The following is a 26,277-nucleotide window of genomic DNA, read 5'->3' on the forward strand; positions in this document are numbered from 1 at the left end:
GTGACTTGATATTGAAAGGAGAGGGTGAATAAATAAGATGGTGCCTGAAGCTGTGCTTGATGACTGTGAGGAAAGGAAGGCACTTTGAAGAATTCAGGTATATGAATTATCATATCCTTTAAGATATATTTCTCTGGTTAATCATTCTTCCTCTTGTTATGAAGGGTATCGGAGTGATAAATGTTTTCAGATTCATTTTAGACAGGTAGTTTTGTGCTTCTTCGGTGGGTTACATGGCTTGTTTTGGGGCAGGCCCTTCTTTTTTGGGGGGTGTGGGGTGGATGGAAGCATCTTTGGCATTACATGATTCTGCCACCTGGTGGCTTTGACGAACAGCAGCGACTTCAGATGCAGTTAAAAGCACAAGGGTGAATAGATCCTGAAAATATCCTTCTTTCTTTCAAAAATGGAGGGAATCAGTTGGAAAGGTGGCTTAAAGTAGATATGGAAGACAAGATCCATGATGTCTGCATCTTGTTTTTCAAGTCAAGCATTTAAGAATTAGTATGTGAGGATTTAAAAAACTTGATTGCTACATGTGTCAGGCTTCTATGGGTTTTTAAATACAAAGTTACAGAAGACAAATCTCCATGTAATGGTAACAACTTGTACCAGGAATGCAATTTAGAAAAGTTACCCTGTTGTGTGCATTGTGTGTTTCAAGGTTCTTTTAATCTGGTTTCTTATGCTTGGAGAATTATGAATATTAATACTAAATTTATACCAGTACTTAAATATCAGAGTCTTTTCCTGGCCCTTATTACTTTGGCATAACTGAAATGTTTATTAAACAAATTATCTTACATCATGTTGTGCAGTGAATATCAGTTTTGGTACTAGTTTGTTCTTTTCAGATCACTTGAGGTTGTGTCTTCTAGTTTTTCAATATTCTGTGTTTTTCTCCTAATCCAGTGATGGTAAAATTTCTGTATATAGATCAACTTAGAAAATATATTATGTTATGTCAATCGGATATATTATTTCTAGCTTGTAATTGTTCATATATATTTAAATGCTTGCAAATAGAGATTCTCAGTGGAATTTGGACATGGCTTGTGTCCATAACTAAACAAGCTTTTTACACATGTTTATAAATACACTTTGTTCTGGTGCTAATTGTGTACCATAAATTTAAGGTGGGAAATACCTTTTCTCACAGTGAGTTCAGGTTGGGAAATTCTCTTTCTCACAATAGGTGTGGGGAGATTTTATTTCACTTTAAAACAAACATGCTTACTGTTATTACTACAGTTTTCAAATTGCACAGGTCATTCAGTGCACTTACTTCAGAGTCCTTCCAGTCCTTCTCTTTTGTGATTGTGTTAGATTTTCCTCTGCAGTCTCTCCTTCGCACAAGAAAGGAGATTTAGAAACAATTTCCTCAGTACATGCTTTTGTTGATTGCTTTAGCTTGGTCTCTCCTGTATAATATCATTGTGCTAAGAAATGTGTATGTTCTTCACATAAAAGAAATACAAAGCATCTCTGAAGGTAGGCCTCTCCCATGTTTATTCAGATTTTTTTTAACTTTGTAAGGACTTACAAACAAACATGTTAAACTTGATTACTTGTTTCTGTAAGTCTTCTGTACTCCTCAAATTTCAGTTTAAAATGTACCTTTGAGACTCTGTAGGAGTTTTTTGGTGGATGGCCTTTTCTCCAGTGTACAGTCTTTGATTTTTACTTACTAGAAATTCTTTACCTACTGTGTCTGCACTTATTTTGCAAGTACTTTCATGGTATAGATGTAACTTGATAAAGGAAACTTCATTAGAGCTGAAGTTGCTGCTGTAAGGTTTTCTGTGGTTCCAGAGTTAAAATCAGAAGTCAGACCTCGAGAAGAGCAACCGTAGTTTGGAAATGATCTACAGAAACTCTTAACAGAGCTTCTTCTAGATTCCAAAGCTGTTCCTTTCCTCAGTTTCATGGTGTCAGAGGAAAACCTCTTGTTCTTGCTGTGAAAAAGGAAATGTTCCATGTGCCCTCATTAATCTGCTCATCTAAGTTTATAGAGAAATAATAATCCTAAATTTGGATGGTTGACTCACCATGGCTTCATGTATTTTGAAGAAGATTCAATGCTGTGTTGTGGCTGATGCTTAAAAGAAGAAAACTGGTCTTTTTTCAGATCTTGAAATGGAGCGCTGAATGTTGCTAGTGTCAGGATATAAATGTATCATCTTCTTGAAAGTATAAGTGGTTACGTGTAATATATAATTACTAATCTAGGCTATGGAAGAAAATTTAGTGCTTTTGGAGTTCTGTTTGTGAGAAAAGGGGAATATATACCGAAGAGGGTGAGAAGTTCAAGCAAAAAAAAGAATTTGGGCAGCTTTAAAAAGCAAAGTGACAATAGGTGTTGGGGAATGTGAAGCATGCCAGAGATACTCAGGAAAGAAGGAGGCCCGTTGCTGTGGTGATGCCAAAGTCAATAGTAGTGCTGCGCTGGCCTTGTGCTGTTGTTAGAAGGCATTCTCTCTGGTTTGCATGCCCACGTTTTGGTAGTGGGGGGGCCACAGGGGCAGCTTCTGTGAGAAGCTGCTGGAAGCTTTCCCCAAGTCCCGTAGAGCCAGTGCCAGCTGGCTCCAGGACGGATGTGCTGCTGGCCAAAGCTGAGCCTGTAAGCGACTATGGCAGTGCCTTTGGGATAACACATTTAAGAAGGGAGGAAAAAAACTGCACAACTGCAGCTGGAGAGAGGAGTGAGAGTAAGTGAGAGGAACAGCTCTGCAAACACCAAGGTCAGTGGAGAAGGGGGGGAGGAGGTGCTCTGAGTGCTGGAGCTGAGATTCCCCTGCAGCCCCTGGTGCACAGCATGGTGCGAGAGCTGTGGCACTGCAGCCCATGGAGATTCAGTGGGAGTGCAGAGATCCACCTGCAGCCCATGGAGGAGACCCACACCACCCACACAGGGATGTGCCCGAGTTAGACTGGGACCCTGTGGGAAGCTCACACTGGAGCAGACTCCTGGCAGGACCTCTGGCCTTATGAAGAGATGAGCCCACTCTGGAGCAGGTTTGACAGGAGTTGTGACCCTGTGGGAGACCCATAGGCTGTCTCCTAAGGACAGCACCCCATAGGAGGGACCCACACTGGAGCTGGTCATGAAGAAGTGCAGCCTTGGACTCACCTTGGAGAAGTCCATGAAGGACTGTCTCCTGTGGATGCAGGGGAGAAGCGTGAGGAGTCCTCCCTCTGAGGAGGAAGGAGTGGCAGAGACAATGTGTGATGAGCTGACCACAATCCCCATTACTCATCTCCCTGTTCCACTGTGGGGAAGAGGTGGAGAAAATTAGAAGTGAAATTCAAGCCCACGAAGAAGGGGCCAGGGGGAAGGGGTTTTAAGATTTGGTTTTATTTGTTATTATCCTACTCTGGTTTGCTGGTAATAAACTAAAATGATGTCCCCAGTTTTAGTCTGCTTCGCCCATGAGGGCAACTGGAGATTATTCTCTCCCTGTTCTTACCTCACCCCATGAACCTTTTGCGGTATTCTCTCTCCCATATCCATGTGAGAAAGGAAGTGACAGAGTGCTTTTGGGGGATACCTAGTATCCAAGCCCCCACAGACATAAAATTGGTATATATAGCTTGTTGGTTCTAAGATGAAATACATATTGAGAAATTCATTACAGCTGTCTCACCAAACGGATTTATTTGCATCTTCTTGTTAAGCAGTGTATGCAGATTCTGTATAAAAAAGCTAAAAAAAAAATTCCAGCAAGAATTATGGAAAGGTGGTAGTAAGATTTGCTACCATAGTAATTAAATCTATTTGGGTACATCATATGAATGTGTTCAGATACTTCATATGAATGATGAAAACTTTAAAAATAAAACCCCAAAACCGTCAATGAAGTTCAGTAATACTTCTGAGGCAAGGGGGGACCATAGAGAATTGAAAATAACTTTGAATATAAGGGTCCAGATAAAAAGATGCCATAATTGTAATAGATTGCTATTATTTAGCTTTGCACTGGGATACAGATACAGTTGTGTGTGTGTGTGTGTGTTTTAACTGTATTTCCATACGTCACTTGTTTTAAAATGTAGAATTACTGAGTTTACTGGATCAATGGCTTTTGTATTGTAAATTCAGACATGTGGCCTCAGGCAGCAGATGATGAAATTTTCAAGAGCAAAGAGTAATTGAACTAGAAAAATAACTGAAATGATAAATGATTATTTTAAAGGACTATGAGTAATATAACGTGTAGTAGTGTAATTGTGTTGTACAATTGTGTTACTATGTAATTAAAATTACATTCTTAAATATTTTTGTTAGTTATTTTCTACCTCTAATTTCTAGTTTTCAGCTGGAGAATTTGGTACCTAGCATTCTAGAGAGTTCCTCTTTTGGGAAATTATATCTTATTTCAAGTTGTTAGCTCTTGAAATCCATGAGATAATTGAGATAGTAGAAAAGGGAAGATGCATCTCTTGTTGACCTCTAGGTGAGGTGGTGTGGATATTTGGGTCAAGGGGTTTATTTGCTTCCTTTACCTTGTTCTTTCCCATGCGGGCATTTCCAGAGAACTAGGACGTAGTGATGCAGTTGACATGTTTGTGTTTAAGTTACTGTTAAAATGAAGTGCAAGTTTTGAATATTCAGGAAATTTCATGTAGCTTTAATCACATTTTATCAGACTGAACCAAAATATAAACACAACATTTTGATCAAGTTTAGGATGACTCACTATAAGACACGTCTCAGAAATGTTCTTGTTCTGGAACTGCTAGGACCTGGAGCCTTGAATGGACAGGAAAAATACGAAAAACTTTTAGCAGAAAAACAAGTATTTCAGTACTGTAAGGGACTCTGTCAAGATGAGTTACAGTTCTTGGAATATTTGTGATGTCTGCAGTAAGTAAGCACTATCAGGATGTTGTCTGTAGATACTGAGATAGATTATATTTTTAAATTAGTCTTTCTTCCTAAAAAACGTGTTTCTGGCTCTCTTAAAATATTTTTAACAAGACTGTGTTTGTGAAATAGCATGACTTGATTCCTGAAGAAAGGTATCTAAATTTAGCTGAATCTGTGTGTTAAAAATAGTGGATGATGAAGGAGCTCTAATCCAGGGTCTTATCTAAAAATAGTATGGTATGTGTAACTGGAGGTAGGAAAAATGCACATTTACCTACAGCAGGTGCATTCTGAGTCCAGAGAGGAGGTGGATGCAGTGCAACTATAGATATAGTAATGACTAAAATACTTAAGTGAGTCCTAAGGACTAAAATTTTAATCCCTCAGGATTTAGGAGAAGTTATGTCCTGCAGTACATTTACTACTTCTCTAAAAATTTGAATCCATCCTTAGAGATGAGAATTCAGAGTCAGCTGCCCTGGCTGTGAGCCATTATTTTTACAGGAAGTTTTATTTTGTAGGACAAAGTAAATGAATATTGTTGCTATTTATGTGCTCCTTGCTCTGGGAGACATCTATATTATTATGCTAGAGGTCTTGTGAAAGTTTGGTACATACCATAGAGTTGAAACTAACAAAGCTTAAAATAACTTGATAGTCTAAAAAAACACTAAACCACCAGTGTGTTTTATGCAGCAATTTCACTTGAATGGCTACGTGGTAGATTTGTGGCTTTGCTTTATTGTGTGTATTAAGGCTGGTACTGCAAGGAAAAGCTGACTAACTGCTTCTCTTTGTGTATTTGGGAAAAAGGTGCTGCGAACAGTGGAAAGAAACGATTGGGTCCAGTCTCTTTCTTAGCACAGTGTATTGTGTATCTTGTGTTAAACAGTCCTGTAATATGCACCAAACTTTTCCTTAGGAATACAGTAGCTTGATGTTGTTGTTAGCTTTTATTTTACTAGCGGAAGCTAGTAAAATATTATAGTCATCTTAAACAACCTTTATTACTACTTTGCTTCATCTTTCTTGAGCACAACTGTGCAAAATTCTATACTATATAACAGATGCATACGCATTAGTGGAGGAAACCTACTCCTGTTCAAGAAAATGAAACAATGCAGAAATATGAAGAATAAATTAGAATTCCATTCAAACCAGATAGAAATGAAGCTTACTAAAGAAAATATTTTGAGGTATCTGTACAAATAAAGATAGTCAACAAAATCGAGATAATATTTTGTAGAGAAAGGAAATATGTTATATGTAACACTTATTATTTGATATTTGGATTGTCCATAATTGGAATTTTAAAATGAAAATGCATTCTCCTCCATTTTCACTGAGTGGCCTCTGTCAGTGTCTTTCTTGTCTCAGAAGACACTTGGAAAAATGCACAAAGAAATGTGATAAGAATACAGAGGTGGATGGCTCTTGGGAGTTAATATGCTCAAAATACTTGGCTGGTTCTAGTCAGCACAAAGGCAAGAGGTTTCCTTCTGCTGCTTGACTCTTTTGTAGAGGTTAAAGAGAAGTTTCTTCCCCCCAGATACTGTCTATATTCTAGTGGTGTCAGTACAAAAGAGAGGCACCATGGAGTGAGTTTGAGTGTGACACGAGGTATGCATCAGTTGTTTGGAAGTAATGAACTTCAGAGTTCTGTGTTCTTACCCATTGGGAAATGGGAAGTAGCTTTCCTCTTTTTAATTTAGAGGAACAGAATTAAATTGAAAACATGCATGCACAGAGATGAACACACTCTTGAGTAAATAATCCAAAGATACTTTTGAGGAACAGCTAAATGTTATGGGTGTTTCAAAACTACAGCTAGTTTCTTCAGCAAAAAAGCCAGAATAAATCCCATTCACTTAAGTTACTTTTTTTTTTTTTTTTTAACCTTAATACTTTTTTATTGTTTTTTTTGTTTTGCAGGATACAAAATTATGGATAATAATGGAATATCTAGGTGGAGGCTCTGCCCTTGATCTAGTAAGTAAATTCTGCATGGTTTTTTGTTACTTTAATTCACATAATTGTTTTCCTACCTTATAATTCCGGAAACTATAATAGGTCGTTTGGCTGTGGCAATGTTCACTTTCAGTGAAGGAGAAAAGTATTTGTCAATGCCAGAAAAATGTTATTTTCTGTGAGGCATGATTGATTATTTGTGTAAATGGAAGGGAACTAAGCAACATAATATTGGAAGCAGGATATAAACATAGAATGCTAATCTTCAGTCAGCCAGAAGCACTAGTGCCTGAAAATAGTTTTTTGCTTTTTTTAGTTCTACCACCACCACTCTTCTTAGTTTATACATTTTAAGGTATCTTTCTCACCACCCCCTCCCCCAAACAAGTAAACAAAAGTTTGTTTGAAGTCTTTCTGAAGTCTAAACAGACACAAATGCAATTTCGGCTGGTATTAAAAATAATATTTCAAAGAAATAGGAGAAGCTATGGACTCCATGGAGGGTAGAGAGGGCTTGCAGGGAGCTCTGGATAGACCAGAGGGCTGGGCAATCACCAAGCACATGAAATTTAACAAGAGCAAGTGCCTCATTCTGCACCTGGGATGGAGTATCCAGGTTTGAATGGGAATTCAGAAGGGTCAGTGCAGATTGTTTTCTGTGACTGGATGCTGACATTAACTTTAGCTATTAAAAAGCACCCAAGCCCCCTCCCAAATGACACACCATCTTATGTTTATTGTGGATTTAAAAAATACTATTATAGAAATAATAATGGATGTTTTAAGTATGTGAAAATTGTTGTACAAATTGAGGTAGAATGTCTTTGCAGCAGAGTTTGCAGTTGTCAAATGGGGCAACTGATAAATGCTTGGGGAAAGAGTGAAAGGAACAAGGTCAGTGTAAAGGGATTCCACTGGTGACATCCAGAAGACAGAAGGGGGTATTAAACATGGTCTTCCTGCAGTTGTGTGTTTTCAAACCCATTTATACCTTTAGCTTCCACATCTGTTAGGAGTTCTATGGTTGTGTAAAAATTTGTAATGTTCCCTGTAAAGATATGATAAAAAAAGTTTATTTATTATTGTGATAACCTTTTTTCTTCCTGACAGAAGAGCAATTAGAAATGGGGTTTGCTTTTAGAAATTATTTATTACTTTCTATATAGGCATAAAAGAGCAAAATGAAGACAGATGTTACTGTATTTTCTTCTCTTTTCTTTTCATCACACACATTTCACTTGTGTGATGACCATGTGTTTGTTCTCTAAGTTTGTTGCCTAGAAATAGTACAAAGTCCTTGTTCACATCTTAAAATGTTATTGAAGAAATTGCACCACAGAACTGAAATAATCATTTAAGTGTCTATTGAGCACCGTTTATGTGCTTCATTGATTTTTCAGTTTATGTGCTGGTGCATGTTCTCCTAGTTCTAACATGTACATTATGGTTTTCAACCATAATGTATGGGAATCTGGCATGCTTTGCCATGTCTTAATACTTGAGGCAAGAATTAATGGGGACCCTTAATTCCATGTTTGGAGTGCAGGCATGTCGTGCTAGCTTGGTGTTTTCTGTACTTGAGTATGCACTGGATAATTTAAAAATCCTGCCTCAGAACAAAAAGTACATATAATGCAACTGCATGTACATTTTTGTTCAACTTTGAGTATAGTTCAAGTTTGTGATTGAGGTACAAGTGCCAGTATTCCCAGATTTAGTCTGTTTTCAATAATTTCTCCTCACTAAGGTGAGCTGAATCTGACATACGAGGCCTTCCCCTGTTTGTGCTGTGTCATGTTACCAAGTCTCGTACTGGTGCTCACAGCCTGGCTGGAGCAAAGCTTTGAGAATGTCTTAGTGGGTTTTGGGTAGTGGTAATACCGTGTATATTATCACAGCTAAGGAAAAGCAAAAAAGATTGTAACTAAAGCTGCAAAGATAAAGCAAATGCATCGTCTGCATTACTTGAAATATTGCCTCTGTTGTTGTGCATGAGGATTTCTATTTTTAATTTTTATCTGAAAATCCTTATCTGAAATGCTTTCATTCTCACAGAGTGAAGCTTTAGAGATACAACTTTTTGATTGTACTTCAGTGAGTGCTATTGTGGAGTAAACTAGAATACTGGAATATTTCTAGTATTAATTGTTGGACACAAAGTTTCAGTGTCTTTCTTGAGATGCCCTTATTGGTTAAGGAGTCTCTCTGGGTAGTGATCTTTCCTCTGTCTGTTTAGTGTTATTCTCACTTTTAGAATTCATATCAGATGTAAAGATCTTTGGGATCACCTAACACTACTGATTGTTCTCATAAGAATAGTTACTTGGAATCTTTATTAGCAGATTTATATTTCCAGTAGTACATGAAAAAAGTTAACTTTTTAAAATATGTAATGTTCTCTCAGCCTATCAGTTTGAGTTGTGTTTTAGAGAGTTTCTCAAAATCCAGTGCAGTATGTAATCATAGACTGCTTGATGTAGTACCTTCTATGCCTTAGGTTGTTGCTCAGGCTTTAAGATTTGAGTCCACATAGGGTCTGTGAAGTTGCACATCTAAGTTCAGTGTAATGTTAACAGTCGGATGCTTTTCAAAGTATATCTAGGACCTGACCACAAAGCAGTAACTTGAGACTCTGTCTTTATGGCACTCTTAACAAACTTTAAGTAGTATTTTAGATAAATGATTTCTTTGCCTGTTATTCATTAGGCCACTTAGTTTAGAACTATGTATTTTTTTAAATAATATTCTGGTTTGTCTCATGTTATGAAGTTAGAAAATTGGAAGTTTTGACGGGTGACAGAAAAAGTAATTTCTTTTTATAGTCATAGTGTTATTTCTGTTCTCTGTTTCTCCCTTTTTTATACATATTTAAACATTTCTTGCCTCTTCTAGTTAGAACCTGGCTCACTTGATGAAACCCAGATTGCTACAATATTGAGGGAGATACTCAAAGGACTCGATTACTTGCATTCAGAAAAGAAAATCCACAGAGATATTAAAGGTAAATTGTTTTTTTTATTTGTGTTGAAAGAATATCAGAAAAACTCATGCAACCTAAATGAGCACCCGTACATTGTCAAATGGTGTCAAATGTCTTCATTTCTGCTATTTCCTCTTCTTTATTCCAGCTGCTAATGTATTGCTGTCTGAACAAGGGGAAGTAAAACTGGCAGATTTTGGAGTAGCAGGACAGCTAACAGATACACAGATAAAGAGGAATACCTTTGTGGGAACACCATTTTGGATGGCACCTGAAGTAATAAAGCAGTCAGCATATGATTCAAAGGTAAGGTACTTTAAGGCACTACCAAAATCTCTTCCTTTTTCTAACTTGAATTACATAGGTTGGTCTTCAGACTGTAGCTAATAACTTTCGCTGTGTCTACATGAGGGTGTGTTTAGATGACATCTAGCAGCTGAAAGCTGTTGGTGAGGAAAGATTTCCTAATTTGTATCCAAAGTCTAAGTTTCCTAGTTTATTAAGACAGCCCAGATGGCAAGAAGTAATGGCAGTATTCACGAGTACATCCCATCACCTTTTAGCCCACTCTATTGATGAGTATTTTTGGCTGTTTAAAAGTAGAAGAGAGCAAATAGCTACAAAATGTTAGAACTCTTCCTCTTGTTTTTAGAAAAAATAGCCAGCAACACAGTTGAAGAATATGGATTTGGTAGCTGTGAAACTGTCATTTGAAAGTGCTGTTACTCATCTCTGGCAGAATGTGCTGTGTGGGTCTGTGCTACTCTGACCATATTCTTTCAGATTTGCCATTCGGGGGTGTTAATTATAGTACCAAATTCATCTATACCCAGGATTTTGATTTAACAGAGTGGCACATCAGCGTACTGAAATCTCAACACAAGCACAATATATATCAATTGTAATACATGGTTGGGTCACAACAGAAGTGTGATTCCATTACTGTTCTCCGTATTCTCACCAGTATGGCACTGTGTGTCCCTTGTTGCCAGGGAGGAATATGTGCATTAAAGCCAGCTCAAGCCTATTGCTTTTTTCAAAGTTCATTCTGTTGGTTGCTTGGAGTTTTTTTGCTTTTTATGCTTTTATGCATTTGTTTGAGGTACATATACAGCTCTTTGCTGCCCCTGCCTTCTCCCTGCCACATGGCCTGGCTAGCTCAGCAGGACACCCATGGTATCAGGGAAGGCTCTTTGCCCAGCCCCATGATCCACTGCTGCAGCTGTATGTCTGAAACAAAGGTCACCCTCAAGCCTCACTTGTATTAAGATCAGCTTTCTTTATGATAATTAGTAGTATTTCCTTATGTTCTTCCCTGAGCTCATCTTCTTTGCCCATCTCCTCTTGATTCCCCTGTAGGGATTTGTTGATTGGCCGTATCTCCGCGCAATGAGGTTGGGGTGTTTCTTTGCACTTGCCAACTGGACTTGGCTGACTCTGGTCTAGGCTGTAGTATTGCTTAATTCCCTATTTGATATCTTTCTGTAAAGAGGCTATAACAAGCAAAACACTGTAGAGCCTCTAGAAGCTTAAATGACTCCAAATTCCCAATTTAAAGTTGAGTACAGATTTTTTGAATGGTGGTTGGTGGTTTTTTTTCTTCATCTGTTTTTGTAGGGGTTTTTTAGTTTGTTTATTTGTTTTGGTTGGTTGGGGTTGTTTTTTTGTTTTTGTTTTTTTGAGGTTTGGCTTCTGGGAATGATCATCACTTGGAGAAAGCATGATTCAGCCCTTAGGTTTTCCATTCTGGCTGTTCCTGTCTGCAATGTCACATAGACATAAGAGTCTTGGATACTTGATGAGGGATTCCCAATAAAAGCTTGAAAGGGCTCTAGTTTTTGGCAGTGCTTCTGCTTCCTGTTTTGATTCCTGTCTTATATGAAAACCTGTTTTCTTAACCTGCTTCATTTTTCACATATCAAGTTCTCTGTTCTTTCTACTATAAAACTTGTACAGTAAAAAATAGATATTTAATTTGAAAACGGCTTTCTCTTGGCACATAGACTGTTTTCTTTGACTTACAGGAGCTTCAAAGCCAGATTGAATTTTACTCATTAGATTAGAAGAGGAAAGGCTTATGGCAGTACTGCAGTAAATAGTAGTTACCAGTGACATGCTGACTGTCATCTGAACTTGGAAAAAGAAGTAGAATTTTTGTTCAAGATCTGAAACTCTAAAAATCACAACACGTGATAAAACTTAATGATAATGTAGTGTCACCACTTCCTAAGGTCATGCTTATCCCTCTCCGTTTGGAGGACTCATTTGTGCTTGTCCTGGTGTTTCATTGTCACAGTCAAGTGCATCCTAGAAATGCCTAATTGGATACACATGCAGTTGGTACTCCCTTTCTTATCTGTGAAAAGGGAGGATATGGTTCCAGAGGTTCCAGAGTTATTTTTGATGTTTTCAACAGGAATGGGTTCCAAAACCCATCTTGGACTTCAAAGAGTCTAGTGTGCAGCCATGGTTTTTGCACTTTTTTGTTCATTTTTGTAGAGGAAGGTCACTAGCAGTACAGTTATAAATACACGAGGGAAAACGGAAGTATTTATAGACATGTGTGTGTGCAAGTGGGTATCTCTGCACTCATACACATGTAAATTTGATGTTTATACTTATATATACACATGCTCCACCTGGGACCAAAAGTCTGGCAGGAGAAAATCTGTCCATTTATGTGGCTTTAACACTTCCCTCTTGAGAAACTGAAACTCTGAATAAATTGGAAATAATAATGCTCAGTTGTTACAATGAAGACTCATCTTCGCAGGTGACATTTTTATTTTGTAACCAAGAAAAGCTTTCCTGCTACAGGGAGGTTACTCACAATTAGGCTTGAGGAGAGCTTAGCTGCTAATGCGCTTATTAAGACAAATGAAACTCGGGGCTCATGTGCTTATGTAATTCTTTGTGCTCAGGAACTGTTCTGTAACGTGGGCTAACAAAATGGCATTTCATAAATTCGACGGTGTGCTAATTGACTCTGATTTTTTTTTTTCATTCTTGCTTGCAAAATTAAGTAACTAAGCTCTTAACAGTAGGATACTGTCTGAACAAAGAAGGAGGAGCTTGTTTTGGGCCAGGCACTGTGGCTGTGACAGTGGAATGGATGTGTACAAGTCAGTCAAAGATAACCACGAGAATCCACGGGGCAGTTGAGGGATATTTAGTAAAGACAGCAGTGATAAATGAAATCTCTGCTGTATCCCATACCTGGAAATATATCTGTTTACAGCATGGCAAAATTCCAAATGCTCTGTTTGGGAGTAAAACCAGACAGCTCATGTCAGATCTCTTCTGTTTTCCTGAGAATAAGTCTTTGTTCTGCTTTCACTTAAAAAGAAACAGAAACACCCCAAAACATAAATATTTTTAATTGGTATCTTGTCCTTGGAATAGATGTTTCTGTGAAAATTTTTTCTTTTACCTTTCTGACAGGTTTATTATCCGTTCTCTTGACTTTTGGGTCTGTGATTTCAGCAAAACACAAGAGAATTATAATGCATTATTTCACATTACTTCAGTCAGATTTGCAATAGGATTTGTATCTAGGGAGGCAGCATTCCCTAGAAAGAGTAGCACATTCTGATGGTGAAAACTTTCAGAGGCTACTTGGACCAAAAAGCTGAATATTGGTGTTCAAGACTGCATTTCTCTAGTCTGTGAATAGGAATGATATATAAGAACAGTGTTAAACCTCAGGAAGGTTATATTCTAATGTATTAAATTTCTGATGGTTGTACTAGCAAATTTATGTTGAGGAAAGATCTTGTGCAAGTTAAAACATTTTCCTTTATGTAAATATTTTAGACTTACCCCATATTTACATAGTGTACTTGAATATGGCAGATAAAATGCTAGTTTACAACAACTCTACCTTTGCTTTTTGGTGTAATAGTATTGATTTCAAAAAATTTTAAACTCTGCTTAGTAGAACTGTTTTATAGTGTAGAGTGAAGACAGCCAAGAAACTCTGTTTACTTGGGCTATGTGGCTAATCACATTAAAAAATGGTAACAACACCAATTTACATATGAAGTTATTTACAGTAAAGCTCAAAAATCTCCTTTACAAGTGGGGTGGTTTTGACTGGGGTAAAATTAATTTTCTTCACAGAAGCTGGTATGTGACTGTGTTTTGGATTTGTGCTGCAACAGTGTTGATAACTCAGGGATGTTTTCCTTTCTGCTGAGCAGCATTTGCACAGAGTCAAGGCCTCTTCTGCTTTTCACCCACCAGTGAGCATGCTGGGGGTGCACAAGGAGCTGGGAGGGGATTCAGCCAGGACAGTCGATCCCAGCTGAGCAGAGGGATATTCCATACCATGTGGCCTCATGCTCAGCAATAAAACCAGGGGGAAGGTGGGCCGGGGTCTGCTGCTCAGGGACTGGCTGAGCATCTTTTTGTTGGTGGTGAGCAGCTGTTTCCACTTGCATCACTTGCCTTTCTTGGGTTTTATTTCTCTTTGTTATTTTCATTTTCATCACAATTTATTATTGTTATTTTATTTCGATTATTAAACTGTTCATAACCCACAAGTTTTCTCCCCCTTACCCTTCAAAATCTCTTCCTCCCCTACCCCCATTCCACCAGGGGGCAGTGTGAGCAAGCAGATGTGTGTTGCTGGTTAAACTAAAATAGCAAGCCAACACTTTATTTTCTTTCTCCAACCTAATCTTAAAAGCAATTTTTCTTACAGGCAGATATCTGGTCATTGGGCATAACAGCCATAGAACTTGCGAAAGGAGAGCCACCTCATTCAGAATTACATCCAATGAAAGTTTTGTTCCTCATTCCTAAGAACAATCCACCAACGCTGGAAGGAAACTTCAGTAAATCCCTCAAAGAATTTGTTGAGGCCTGCTTAAACAAGGACCCAAGCTTTGTGAGTTTCATGTTTGTCAGTTTATAGTAGAGAGCTTGACTGGTTGACATGAATTGCTTGAATAAGTGTCGTTCAGCTTTTCTATTACAGTGTGACATAAGTGACAGGTACATTTTTAGATATGGTATATATTTAAAATCTCATTTGTATCAAGACTAAACTCTGGATTTCTTTGTTTTTATAGTGAGTCACTTAACACTCTCAAACATGGAAAAAAACCCCAACCCTCTCTTTTTTTCTTTTAAGAGACCTACTGCAAAAGAGCTTTTAAGACACAAATTCATTTTACGAAACTCTAAGAAAACGTCTTACTTGGCTGACCTCATTGACAGGCACAAGAGGTGGAAGTCTGAGCAAAGTCACGACGACTCCAGTTCTGATGACTCGGATACGTAAGTTTGATGAGTCTATAACACCCTTTGTGAGGAGCCAAGGAGTTATTTTTAGCACATATATTTCTGTGTTCTATTATTTGCATCTTTTCATCTTAGTGGACTTGGTAAACGAATGAAATCTTAATTTCAGTGTTGCCAGGGATTTCATGCAAGTAAAAGTCACCGAGAACAACTCTTCTGGTCCATATTCTGTGCTACCTTCTCTTATATGTAGGGTCCCTGGTTCTTCCTAGACATAGGGCCAGCTGTTCTGCAAGCAGAAGGTCTCAAGCTGAACAGCCAAGTAACACTGCAAATGAAATTCAAGTGAAGAGATTGCTACAATTTATATACAAATGGATGAAATACCGCATAGTAAAGAAGACACAGCTATTCTCTGCAATGCTAATGACTAGCATCGAGTTATTTCTTGAGTGACATTACAGCTGTGTATTTGTTTACAGTATTAATGGCTTCATGTCTTCCAGTGACAACAGTCTTACCTATTTTTCTAGGCAAGAAAAGTGAATTAAGTTTTCTAATTTCCTCCCCTTTCCCTAATGATTTGAGGTACTCTGCTAAAGCCAGTTTTCAGATGGCAATAAAACATTTCATGTAACTTGTTGATGTGACTTGGGAAAATGTTTTCAATCTGTAATGCCTCACTTTCTTACATTTGGTGAAGTATCTTGGTTTACACAAAAGATAAGTTACCTGAATTTTCATACTTGTCTTTATACGTAGTAGCCTGCACAACAGAATCCTGATCTTGGTCTTTACTGTAGTTTTTATGTTTAATGTGTATATTGAATGAACATCAGCAGTGAGGTGTAGGTAATAAAAATTGATTTGTTTATTTTTTTTTTCCCCCCCTCTCCCTTGAAGTGAAGCAGATGGTCAGGCTTCAGGTGGGAGTGATTCAGAAGAGTGGATCTTTACAATAAGAGAAAAAGACCCCAAGAATCTAGAGAATGGAGCAGCCCAGCCTTTGGACTTGCAAAGAAATAAGGTGCTGAAAATACTGACTTTATAATACAAGGAGATAATTCTTGCTTTAATAATTTAGTGGGGTGATTTTATTTTATGCCTTTAAAAGCATTTATATTGTGAAACTTCCAGAATTTTTGCTAAAAATGTGTTTTCTATGGTTGCCTTTTACGAAACTTTCTGAATAAGTCTTGAAGTTTGGGCATTCTGCTAATGTGTCCTTTTTTGTAGTTGACAAAATATGTACCAAAATGTTTATCTAGTTTGTGAAATACAACCACTGGAGGAAGACCAGGCCATACTGTATTTTTAAAATCTTCCTTCTGTATAGTAAACTAAAACCAGTACAGTGAAAATCTAGGCTGGAGTTCTGGAGAAGGCATTTTGGTCTTTTAAGGAGAAAGACTACAATGTAACAAAGAATAGGATGTGCCTGTGTCCAAAAAAAAAAAAAACAAACCAAGAAAAACAAACTTAACCCAGAATAAGGCATGTTTAGGAACTGGTCCATTGTATTTTCTGCAACCTGTGTGGCCAAAGCAGGTGGTTGCTGTGCTGGCTCTGAAAATTCTGCAGAAATATATTGTATTATGTGGGATGAACCTAGTAAATATCAGCATGTCTATGATTTAGTTCATGCTCAGTAGGATTGTAGGAGTTTGGGGGTTTTGGTTTGTGGATTTGGGTTTTTTTTCCCTTTCTAATTTTGAGCTTGCATGTATTTGAGGTGCTGCAATCTCAAATTTTAATTCAGCCTCTATTTTCCACACTGCTTTGGAATAGTATGTTGTAGAATATTTTACATATATGGAAACAAAGTTTTCATAAAGTGTAGCATGTTGGAACTACATTTTCTCTTTAATTAGAATACAATGAGGATGCTTTTTTTCAGAAATAAAATTGGTTAGATTTTTTTTTTCCTTTAAAGGAAAAGGATATCCCAAAGAGGCCTCTATCCCAATGCCTGTCTACAGTTATATCCCCTTTATTTGCAGAGGTAAGTTATTGCTTTAAAACATAACAGCTCCAAGATTTATGTCTCTGAAAAAAATTGAAAAAGTTAGTGAATGACACCTGAGGTTGCTACTACCCATTTTGAACTTGCTGTGTTAAGTTTTAGCTGTGCCCTTTGCTTTCATGTGTGCCTGCTTTTGAAATCTGTATTTTGCTCCTAAATACTTCATATGCATGGTAGTAACATCAGCCATGCTGGTCTAAAGCAATGAACATGACAAGAAGAAGGTGTGTAAATGTTTGGATTGCAGCATTCTATTTTTAACACTATGTTATGTATTTATCTTATTACAAATTTCAAGCTCTTCACTGTTCCAAGATACAGTTGTGGACTAGATCATCAAGAATTTAATTTCTGGATTTCAGTGTTGAAAACTGTATTTTGTTCCCGTTCTGAGTTTTATATTTTTCTTACTTTTTCCCCAAATATTTAAAAACAACTTTGAAAAAGAATACGTGAAGGGTAAGAGAAGAATTTATGAAGATATGATTATTTTAAAAGTTGATAAAGTTACTTCAGTGTATGTGTATAAGGTATAGGCGTCCAAGTATGTATACTAAAGTAAGCATAGGAAGCACATCTTGAAACAAACAGCTATGGGTAAATACTGCTCTTTTTTCCTTGGGATACTTTGTATTTTTGACTGTGAGCATGCTGAAAAGGATGTGTGAAGATTGGAGATGTGTGAAGATGAATGACATCCTGAGAAGTACTGCAAAGACTAACTTCTGCTTGATAAAAGTTTTCAGCATGCAAGGGTGTATGATGAAGGTCAAATGCTGACATTGTGAACTCTGACAGTCACTTCCTGACAAGCTTCTGTGTTATATTGTGTATAGAAATATTTATTAGTATCTTATTAATATATTTGTGTATAGAAATATTTATTAGTATCTTATTAATATATTTCTTCCTGGTTTCATTTCAGTTGAAAGAGAAGAGTGAAGTGTGTGGTGGTAACACAGATTCCATAGAAGAACTGAGGAAGGCAGTTTATTTAGCTGAAGAGGTTTGTCCAGGCATTGCAGATACCATGGTGTCACACCTTGTGCAGAGGCTTCAGAGGTAATGAAACTATTTCAGTATGGCTTACAGAAAGCTGCAAATCTGATTCTACAGATATTTGGCTTGTGTTAAATTGAAAGAATTAATTTCTGTTTCTAATGGAGAAGAAAAATGCTTGTGCCTGCAGTTTGTGCAATTGTGTTTGCTTACTGGAAAAAAACCTAATCATAGCAGCAATTGTAATTTCTAGCTCCAGGTTATAGCACATATGTATGTTCATCCTGTTGGTGTGCATATTGTGTGTCAAATGAGACTGGACAGACTTTTTCCTTTGCAGTTCACATGAGAGACATACTCTTTCTTGGTGTCTGGGTGTGTATTGCAGAGAGCACTCTGTGTCACTCATAGTTGCTTTTACCCACGTGGATAAATTGACTGTTCAGTTGGTCTGTGTTTCTTTCACTCACATAGTCAGTGGTTCCTTGTTCATTCATTAAAGACAGTCTGTATGGCCTTTTGGCAGAACTTCCAGAACCATTATTTGGTCTTAATTCAAAAGGCCAGATTTCGTATGAGATTTTCTAACTGCCTTGGTTAGGAATGTATTATTAAAAAATACTCAATTTTCTGTTCTTTTAAATGCTGCACAAGAAAAGATGAGTGGTATAAATTTCAGAATTGCTGTTGGAAGAGGCATAAAATTGCAACCTTGAATCCAGGGGCCCACAGTTGTTGTGAATCTCACAGCAGCCAGATTGGATTGCTTGGTACTAGAAAAAACTCATGTCAATGATTATTCATGAACCACTACATGGAAAATTATCACCCTGAGCAGGTGTCTTCCTTATACTGTCTCTAACCACAGCTTGGTAAAGTTTAGGAATTCACAGCTTTGAAGTTGAAGCACAAGATTTCCAGGCCGACACTTTCTCCTTCAATAAAAACCAATGCCAAGAAACCTGCAAGCAATTGTGTTTTTTGCTTTATGGGCTGTTAAGAGTGAAGCCCAGTCAGCATCTCCAGTGCTGAAAGGTTACTTCTAATGCCAGATGTCCTGTCCTGTCTCATTTGATCCTGGCAGGCTTGAAAGAGTTTCTGGAGCTTCCATCTCAGTTTGTTTCCATTAGGGGTTCCAAAACTGAATCCAGTCTTTCATCAGCTAATATTTCAGTGTCATATTTTTATCAGTCTGGTACGGGATCTTCCTGGAACTGGAAACCTCAAAGATTTGATGCTGCAGTTGAGGCTGAAAAATGACCATGTGGAGACAGTTGCCCAGCCATGGGCATTTTTGGGGAGGCTGGAGGTGATCTTACTTGTTCTGTCACAACAGCAACATTCATCATTTTTGTCCTACAAGAAAGATTGCAGAACCCTTTATATACCTATTTAGCATTGTTTTCCTTCTGTTCTGCTTCCTTGGACTGTTACTGTTTTTCTTGGTCATAATGTCTTAGAACAGTGGAGGCAGGCACTTCATTCTCTTTCAAGGAGAGAAAGAATTACTCAGAGAGAATATTTGTCAGTGGATCATATCTGGGTGAACTTTCTCTTCTTTTCAGGGATGATATGCCAGCTAGTATGGGATGATGACTCCAGAAAGGGAGCAAAAGAATGAATAGCAAGAACTCCCACTTAAAATGAGCTTGAATCATTCCATAGCTTAGTAAGGTTTCCCTTGTGGATAAAGCTATTTTTTGGAGCTAGTCAAATTCTGAAAAAATAGTTCCTTTTTGTTTGAGTGCTACAAGAAGTATTCTCTGTTATATCATTAGGTCATTCAATATCCTCTCAATTTGGTAGCTAATTACTGAAGATAATTGTTGTTGTTTTCAACAACAAGTTTCTAATGACATTTTCACTTTCCCTTATGATTGGTTAGACTGGATTTTGTAAGTTTGTCTGAATGAATGAATTGGGACCCTCAGAATAGCTGCCCTAATAATTGGGACTATCAGAATAGATAGTGAGTGAATCCTTCCTCCTCCAGTTTTGATCTTGGATGTTTGAAGTTTACTGGAAACTTAATGTGATTAAAATGTGTGCTTATTTCTTTGGATGATTTAAGAATCTGCTTAGATCAAGAAATACAGTTTTCCTGTTGAAAAGGTTTGATGTAAACTTACGAAGCAGGAAAGTTGGAGTCACTTCCATCATTATGTGCTACTCAGTAACACATGAGCACAGGTTGTTGCTGTTAGGAAAGCAGTGGTACTCTAACGGGTGTATTTCAGGAGTTGTTCAGCTCCATGGCTCTTCCTTTAAAGTGTGGTGGCAGTGGTGAGTACCATTGTGCAAGGAAAAAGGCCAGAACTTCAACGGCATAAAATGGAATAACTTCATTGCTGCTTGTTGTAGAATGCCTTTCTAAAAGTTGCCACAGTAACTATTTCTTTTCCTCTTCAGATATTCACTAGCTGGAGGAAGTTCTTCATCCTACTGACATACTCTTCCTGACTTTCCTAAGACAGCAGAGATCCCGTGGTGTCCGCATTGAAGGTGTGCAACCTAATGCTGTTCTGCCTCTGTCTCTGGAAAGTCCTGGGGAGGGAGGACATTCCTAAATGTGCAAGAGTGAAAATGAAGTCTCTTGGACGGAGGCAATCTTTTTCAGCTCCTTAAAGCTATAATTTTTTAAAATGATAATGCACATATTCCAGGGAGGTGTCCTTTTGTAAAATCTGAAATGTATATTTAGGTTTGTGATAGAGAAATTGAAGATATTGAGAAACCTCAGGTATCTTGCTTTAAGAATTCCACTGGGAGATGGCGCATGGTTGTTGGAATTGTGTACAGATATGTATATAATGTCTTTTTTAACAGAAAGCCTTTCAATGTGCATAAGGAATCACTGTGTACAAAATGGTAAAGTGCTTTTGTAGATAACATTAGTGGGGTAAATATTTGACAGGCCATAACTGAGTATTGCCTTGCCTTTATTACATGTAAAGTTTGAATTATGTGATAAGTGAATCTTGGCTTGATTTTTGTATGTGAAGTATTTGCCATTGAAAGAGTTAATCCTGTATTATAGAGCCTTCTATTTGTACCTCAGCACAGACACAATTTTATTCTTTTTCTCCAGCATTTCTTCCTTTTTATCTATATTCTGAGCGTGACTTTCTATTTATGGTACTACTTCTAGTTATTTTAAATTTCATACACCTGGTCTCTCAAAGCTTTAAATTTAAATTATTGTTTTTCCTAGAGAATGAGTTCTTTCATATCTTCAGTTTCAAATTGTGCCAATGCAAATTCTGAAATTGTTCAGTTTTAGTAACAGATATTTGTGAAGCTTGTGAAATTCAGACAGAGTCTTTTTTTCACCTGAACATGTTTGAATGCTCACACAAATCTTTATTCCCTTCATTTATTCTGAAATATCTCCTTAAGATGTTGATTCTGAGACAGTGGCAAGTATTTATCATGCCTATTTTTATCATTAAAACAAATGTCTTTCAGCATAAAAGAAAAACTATTCATAGATTCAATATTTGGTCTTGCTGCCTTGATCTGTGCATCTCTTTCCCAAAATTGATAGATGTTGGACAGAGAGACTGCAAAACAGCCTGAGTGCTGTGTGCTGGGTCCTGTTGCTTGCCTCCCCAGAGAAAAGTTACTTCTTGAAATTCTGAATTTTGAAATTTCCACTATTCCTGTGAGGGCTTCTAGATAACTGACTTCAGGTGTTATAGATCTTGGAAATAGTAACATTAGTTCATTAGTTGTATGCACAGTTGATTAGGTAGCTGCCATTTTTAGTTTTTTTTCTTTTTCCCCCGCAGTATTACTTTGAGGTTTACCTTGGTTGGTTTCACCAAGACTATATTCAGGTACTTCTTATTCCAGTAGCTAAGAGAGCATATTTGCCTTCTTTTAATGAAGAAATTGATGACTTTATGCTTTGCATGACAGTGAGGTAACTTATATATTTACTTTGAAAAAAAATATATAGATAGGAGCTTTGGAACAGAAAGGATTAACATTTAAAAGTATAGGCGTATCTGCCTGGCTTGGTTCAAGAAACCCAGGTACACTAACCATTGTGGAAGCTGGTGAGGTCTCCTTCCAGGAGTTCCTATCACCATGGTAGCCCTCAGTCTATGCATATTAATAGCCTTAATTTATTAATTTAAGAATTTAACAGTAAGAGGACACTGTCTTGCTAACAAAGCTAATATACTTCTGCCCAGGTTGAAACAACAGTTGAAAGAAATGTGGGTGTGTGTTCATCTTGTGGCCATGCTTGCGGGCACTACTCATTTGCCAGCCTTATGAGATAATAGGTTTCCTTTATGGCTAAGGAATTTAAAGTAAATTGAACAATGCTAAAGTTTGAGCAATGTTTTACAACTCCACTTTGATTAATATCTTTAATTATGTTGTTTAGTGTGCTCTTAAGTGTTACGGATAGGTTCACTCTTGAGGAAACTAATTTAGCACTGCTTTTGTGAAATGTACATCAGAATGTAGTGCAACGGGGAATTTACCTGTTGATGTTTCAATATGAGAACATTCAGCCTTCAGCTGATCTGTGTGCTGTGGCTGCACATGGAAATCAACAGGTGTGTTTGCATTGGAAATATAAATTGATCAGTGTAAGCTATCCCCTAGTCATCTGTTAATGTAAGGACTGGAAATTAATGTGAGCTTACTTGGAGATGCACAGAACTCTGAGACATAGTGGGGAGGTTGAATTTATGCTGCTGGCTTGAATGTCAAGAATTTCTCAATCAGCAACTTGAATTAAATTCTAAGCGACACTCTTTGAACACTCATTTGAAAAGTTATATATATGTGTTTTGAGTTGCATTTTAGTTGTGTTCTGGGACTGTATGTTGAGGAAATACTTCTCTGAGTAGATGGTGGCAGAATTCGCCTGATGAATGTGTCAGAGCTTAAGATGAGTAAGACTTATGGTGAGGGCAGGTAGCCAAAAGGCTTGGGCATTTAGAAGGAGACAAGACCTCATTTATGGTAGAGATGTGTATTTTTATATGTAATATACAGATTATTTAAATATAGACTATCTTAAACTGAGATTCACTGAAAAAAAAGTGTGCTGTATCTTGAATGTAGAAGTACAATCATTTGCTATTGAAAAGTATTGATGCTTTAAAAATCAGGTCTATATTGGTAACAGAAGAGGAGCTTCATTTGAAAGAAGCACCGCCTCAGTTTCTCAGAGAAAAAGATGTGTATTGATATTTTTGAGAGGTTTTTTCATGCTTAAAACATGTCTGTGTTATGATGTTGCACTGATGATTTTTCTGTGCAGGTAGTACTTCACTCAGTCTTGACTATACTAAATGACAAGCTATCCCTATTTATGCAAACATTTAAATTAGAACTGCTTATTTGTCAGGGATTTCATGATTAGGCAGTAAATAAACTCACTGTTTAAAAACAATAAAATCAGTTATTTGAACTGAAGGCTTGCTTTTTTGTAACTCTCAGATGTATAATCTATTTTTTTACCTTAATTTTCCCTGCAACTGCACTTTGTAGTTGCTGACCAGTTTACTGAAGGATGACGTGCTAGTGCACAGAATGCTTTTGGTGTAGTAACAAAGCAGTAGCTTCACTCCGCAGTGCCACGGTTCCTTTGCAGCTCCATCATTGTGTGTGAGCTTGTGGGAACAGAAGATGGAACTGATTTTTGCAGAATGTCCTCACTGGGGTGTTCTGCCCCACTGTGCAGGAGGGGCAGGTGGAGGGGGAAGCTGAGGCTGGGTGTGTTGGCACCTCACTGCAAAGCAGCTTGCTTGGTGTGAGTTCCCATCCTCTTGTACCCTGTCATCCCATCATCTGCCTCTTAATGTGCTCTTAATGTACTTGGGCAATGTCTTGTTTAGCTCTCACTACTTTATGTGACATTCTGTATTACTTTTTAAACAGCATGGTACCAGTTGTAGTTTTACAGTAACCTGACTTTGAAGGAAATGCATTTTTGCCTTCAAAAATGTCACAATTGGAAGATTATCCAGAGTGCTGATAAGCACAGGTATAATGCAAGGAGCAGGAGAATTGCAAATCGTTTTTGTAAGCTGCTGGGGAGGAGCTGAAGGTATAGCACAAATCTGCTCGCTCCTTTTAACTGTGTTTTGCAGATGTGCTGGTAACTGCACTGAGCATATGCCATAGACAAATTGTATACAATGGTTTCCTGCCACCTTTAACGCATGATTACAGAGGACTGTGAAAGTGTGTATCTTGTTTTCTGTAATGCTGCTGCCTGTTTATAACCGTGTATTTAAATTTTACTTTTGTCACTCTACACCAACATTATAAATCTCCTTGTAAACTATGTGACCTAGAAATAAAGAAGGAAAAGTTTCATGAAATGTTGCCACCTGAGTGGTCAGTGAGGAGTGGTCAGTGACATGAGATGAGATTCAGAGCCCCTCCCCTGGAGGGGATGCTCTTGTGGGCTCCTAGAGCAGTTATTGCACTCATGTCAGTAATGATATACAGAAAGTTTATCGATCAGTGTTTGGTTTTTAATGGTAGTCATCTCAGAATCTGTAGCACTTGCAGATGGCAGTGATTTAAAACCCACCTTGTAGTCTCCATCCTGCCAGCCCAGTGAAACTGATGAAATGCTCACAACAAATGCCATTTGCTCACCCCCCAAGGATTGCACCTTTAACTGGTGACAAACTGTGACAGCTGTATGCCTGTAGTTGTACTTCATAACTATTTTCTGCTGCTAAAAACCGTATGTGTGGCACATTGCCCACTATTTTGTCCCCTACCAGCTTTCCTGTGCCCCCAGGGCAGAGGGAGTGTCCATGTGGTGTAGCAACTGGAGTGCATCTGCCTGCACGTACATAACTGTGCTTTTGAGGGCGAAGACCATGTAATTGGTCCTGTATAGAAAGAAAGAATGGGCAAAATTGGACTTTTCAGGTCTTTCTTGATCCTCTGTTTTGTTCTTGGCTGATGGAATGGTGGGCTGTTAAACCTGATTTTGTCTCTCTTTTATCAAGATTTCTGAAATCACAGCAGGTTTTCCCCTACCTGCTGACTTGTCTTTCAGTCTGTCATTTTTGTCTGGTTTCAGCTAAATTTACAAAGGCATTAAGGTGTCAGTGTTGTTTAAATAAAATGTTCTGAAAAGAGGTAGGTTTGAGGTATATTATCAAACACAACAGAGGTTAAAGTAGACAGCAGATAAATGGTGGCGATGCTTAATCTTGTTGAAAAAACCACAGGAGTCCAGGTGTTTCTGATCCCTTTGCCTGTGGTGCAACCTCCTATGGCAGTAAAGTCCCTGTTTTGTTTTTATTTCTTCCTTATTGGAAACTGGCAACTTTCATGGTGAGTCATAACAACACCAGCAGTACATCTCCTGGAGTGCCCAGCTTGAGGTTTTCCTGCAGCTGAGACAGGAATGTTTAGTGATGGCTCCTGACCTGGCACAGAGTGACCCTGCCTCTCTGCAGGCTGTTCTTGTCTGAACAAGCAGCAATATGATGTGAATCAGGGTTAAAAACAAGTGGTGCTATATTACAGTGCTCTAGTACATTGAGTTTTATTCACACGCGGACTCTGCCTGGTTCCAAGATACAACCAAGACAGTAGACTTTACTCTCTTACCATCACTTCATTTTTGGGTTAATCCTGGGAATAGACAAAAATGCTAACAGTGGACAGCAGTTCATGTGGTTCCATCTTAAAAAAGGATTTAAAAAATCGCACTAGTAGAGAAGAAAAAGAATCTTACTTTAAACCTTTCTTTTCTATAAGAAAAATATAATACAAAAAGGTAAAAATGGTGATTAGGTAGGTACTCTGAAAGTTGCATCCACAGCCTAGCTTGGTCTCTGCTGTTAAGGATAAATATCACTGTATCTTGGTCTTTGCCTTATTTTCCAAATTCACCTTGTATGAAAATGCAGCTTGCTGAGAAAAGGTGTTACTTGATTTCTTTTGATGGTTCAGAGTAAACTACTACAGCAGATAACAGTTAATGAAGATTGTATCCAACAAGCCCCAGGGTTCTAAATTAAAATTCAATTGTGGCTGAATTAGGGGCATGGCCCTCAATATAATTCCATTTTAAAAAATCTTTTCACTGTTAGAGATAACAATTCTAAAGGGAAGAGGCAGGGCCCTAAGGTGTTACAGGTACTGTTTGACCACTTGTCATAGGTTAGCAAGCATAGTCCCGGAAGGGACGTCCTTGCTAAG

At 37.8% G+C, this 26,277-nt stretch overlaps 1 protein-coding gene across 3 annotated transcripts in view; it reads left to right on the plus strand.

The window, feature by feature from the left end:
• STK24 (serine/threonine kinase 24) overlaps nucleotides 1–23,512 on the plus strand; it is a 54,009-nt gene extending 30,497 nt beyond the window's left edge. For all 3 annotated transcript variants that reach the window (XM_042043446.1, XM_042043455.1, XM_042043463.1), the window contains 9 exons: nucleotides 6,800–6,856; nucleotides 9,728–9,836; nucleotides 9,964–10,121; nucleotides 14,518–14,703; nucleotides 14,950–15,095; nucleotides 15,963–16,086; nucleotides 16,993–17,061; nucleotides 18,008–18,144; nucleotides 20,491–23,512. In XM_042043446.1, the coding sequence (XP_041899380.1) occupies nucleotides 6,800–6,856; nucleotides 9,728–9,836; nucleotides 9,964–10,121; nucleotides 14,518–14,703; nucleotides 14,950–15,095; nucleotides 15,963–16,086; nucleotides 16,993–17,061; nucleotides 18,008–18,144; nucleotides 20,491–20,527 (1,023 nt within the window). In that variant the 3' untranslated portion in view covers nucleotides 20,528–23,512. The remainder of the gene's footprint in view (nucleotides 1–6,799; nucleotides 6,857–9,727; nucleotides 9,837–9,963; nucleotides 10,122–14,517; nucleotides 14,704–14,949; nucleotides 15,096–15,962; nucleotides 16,087–16,992; nucleotides 17,062–18,007; nucleotides 18,145–20,490) is intronic.
• Nucleotides 23,513–26,277: the final 2,765 nt, after the last annotated feature.

The sequence above is a fragment of the Corvus kubaryi genome, unplaced genomic scaffold, assembly GCF_017639235.1.
Source record: "Corvus kubaryi isolate FWS band 111438036 unplaced genomic scaffold, C.kubaryi_AGA036_p1.0 133, whole genome shotgun sequence".
NCBI classification, from domain to species: Eukaryota; Metazoa; Chordata; class Aves; order Passeriformes; family Corvidae; genus Corvus; species Corvus kubaryi.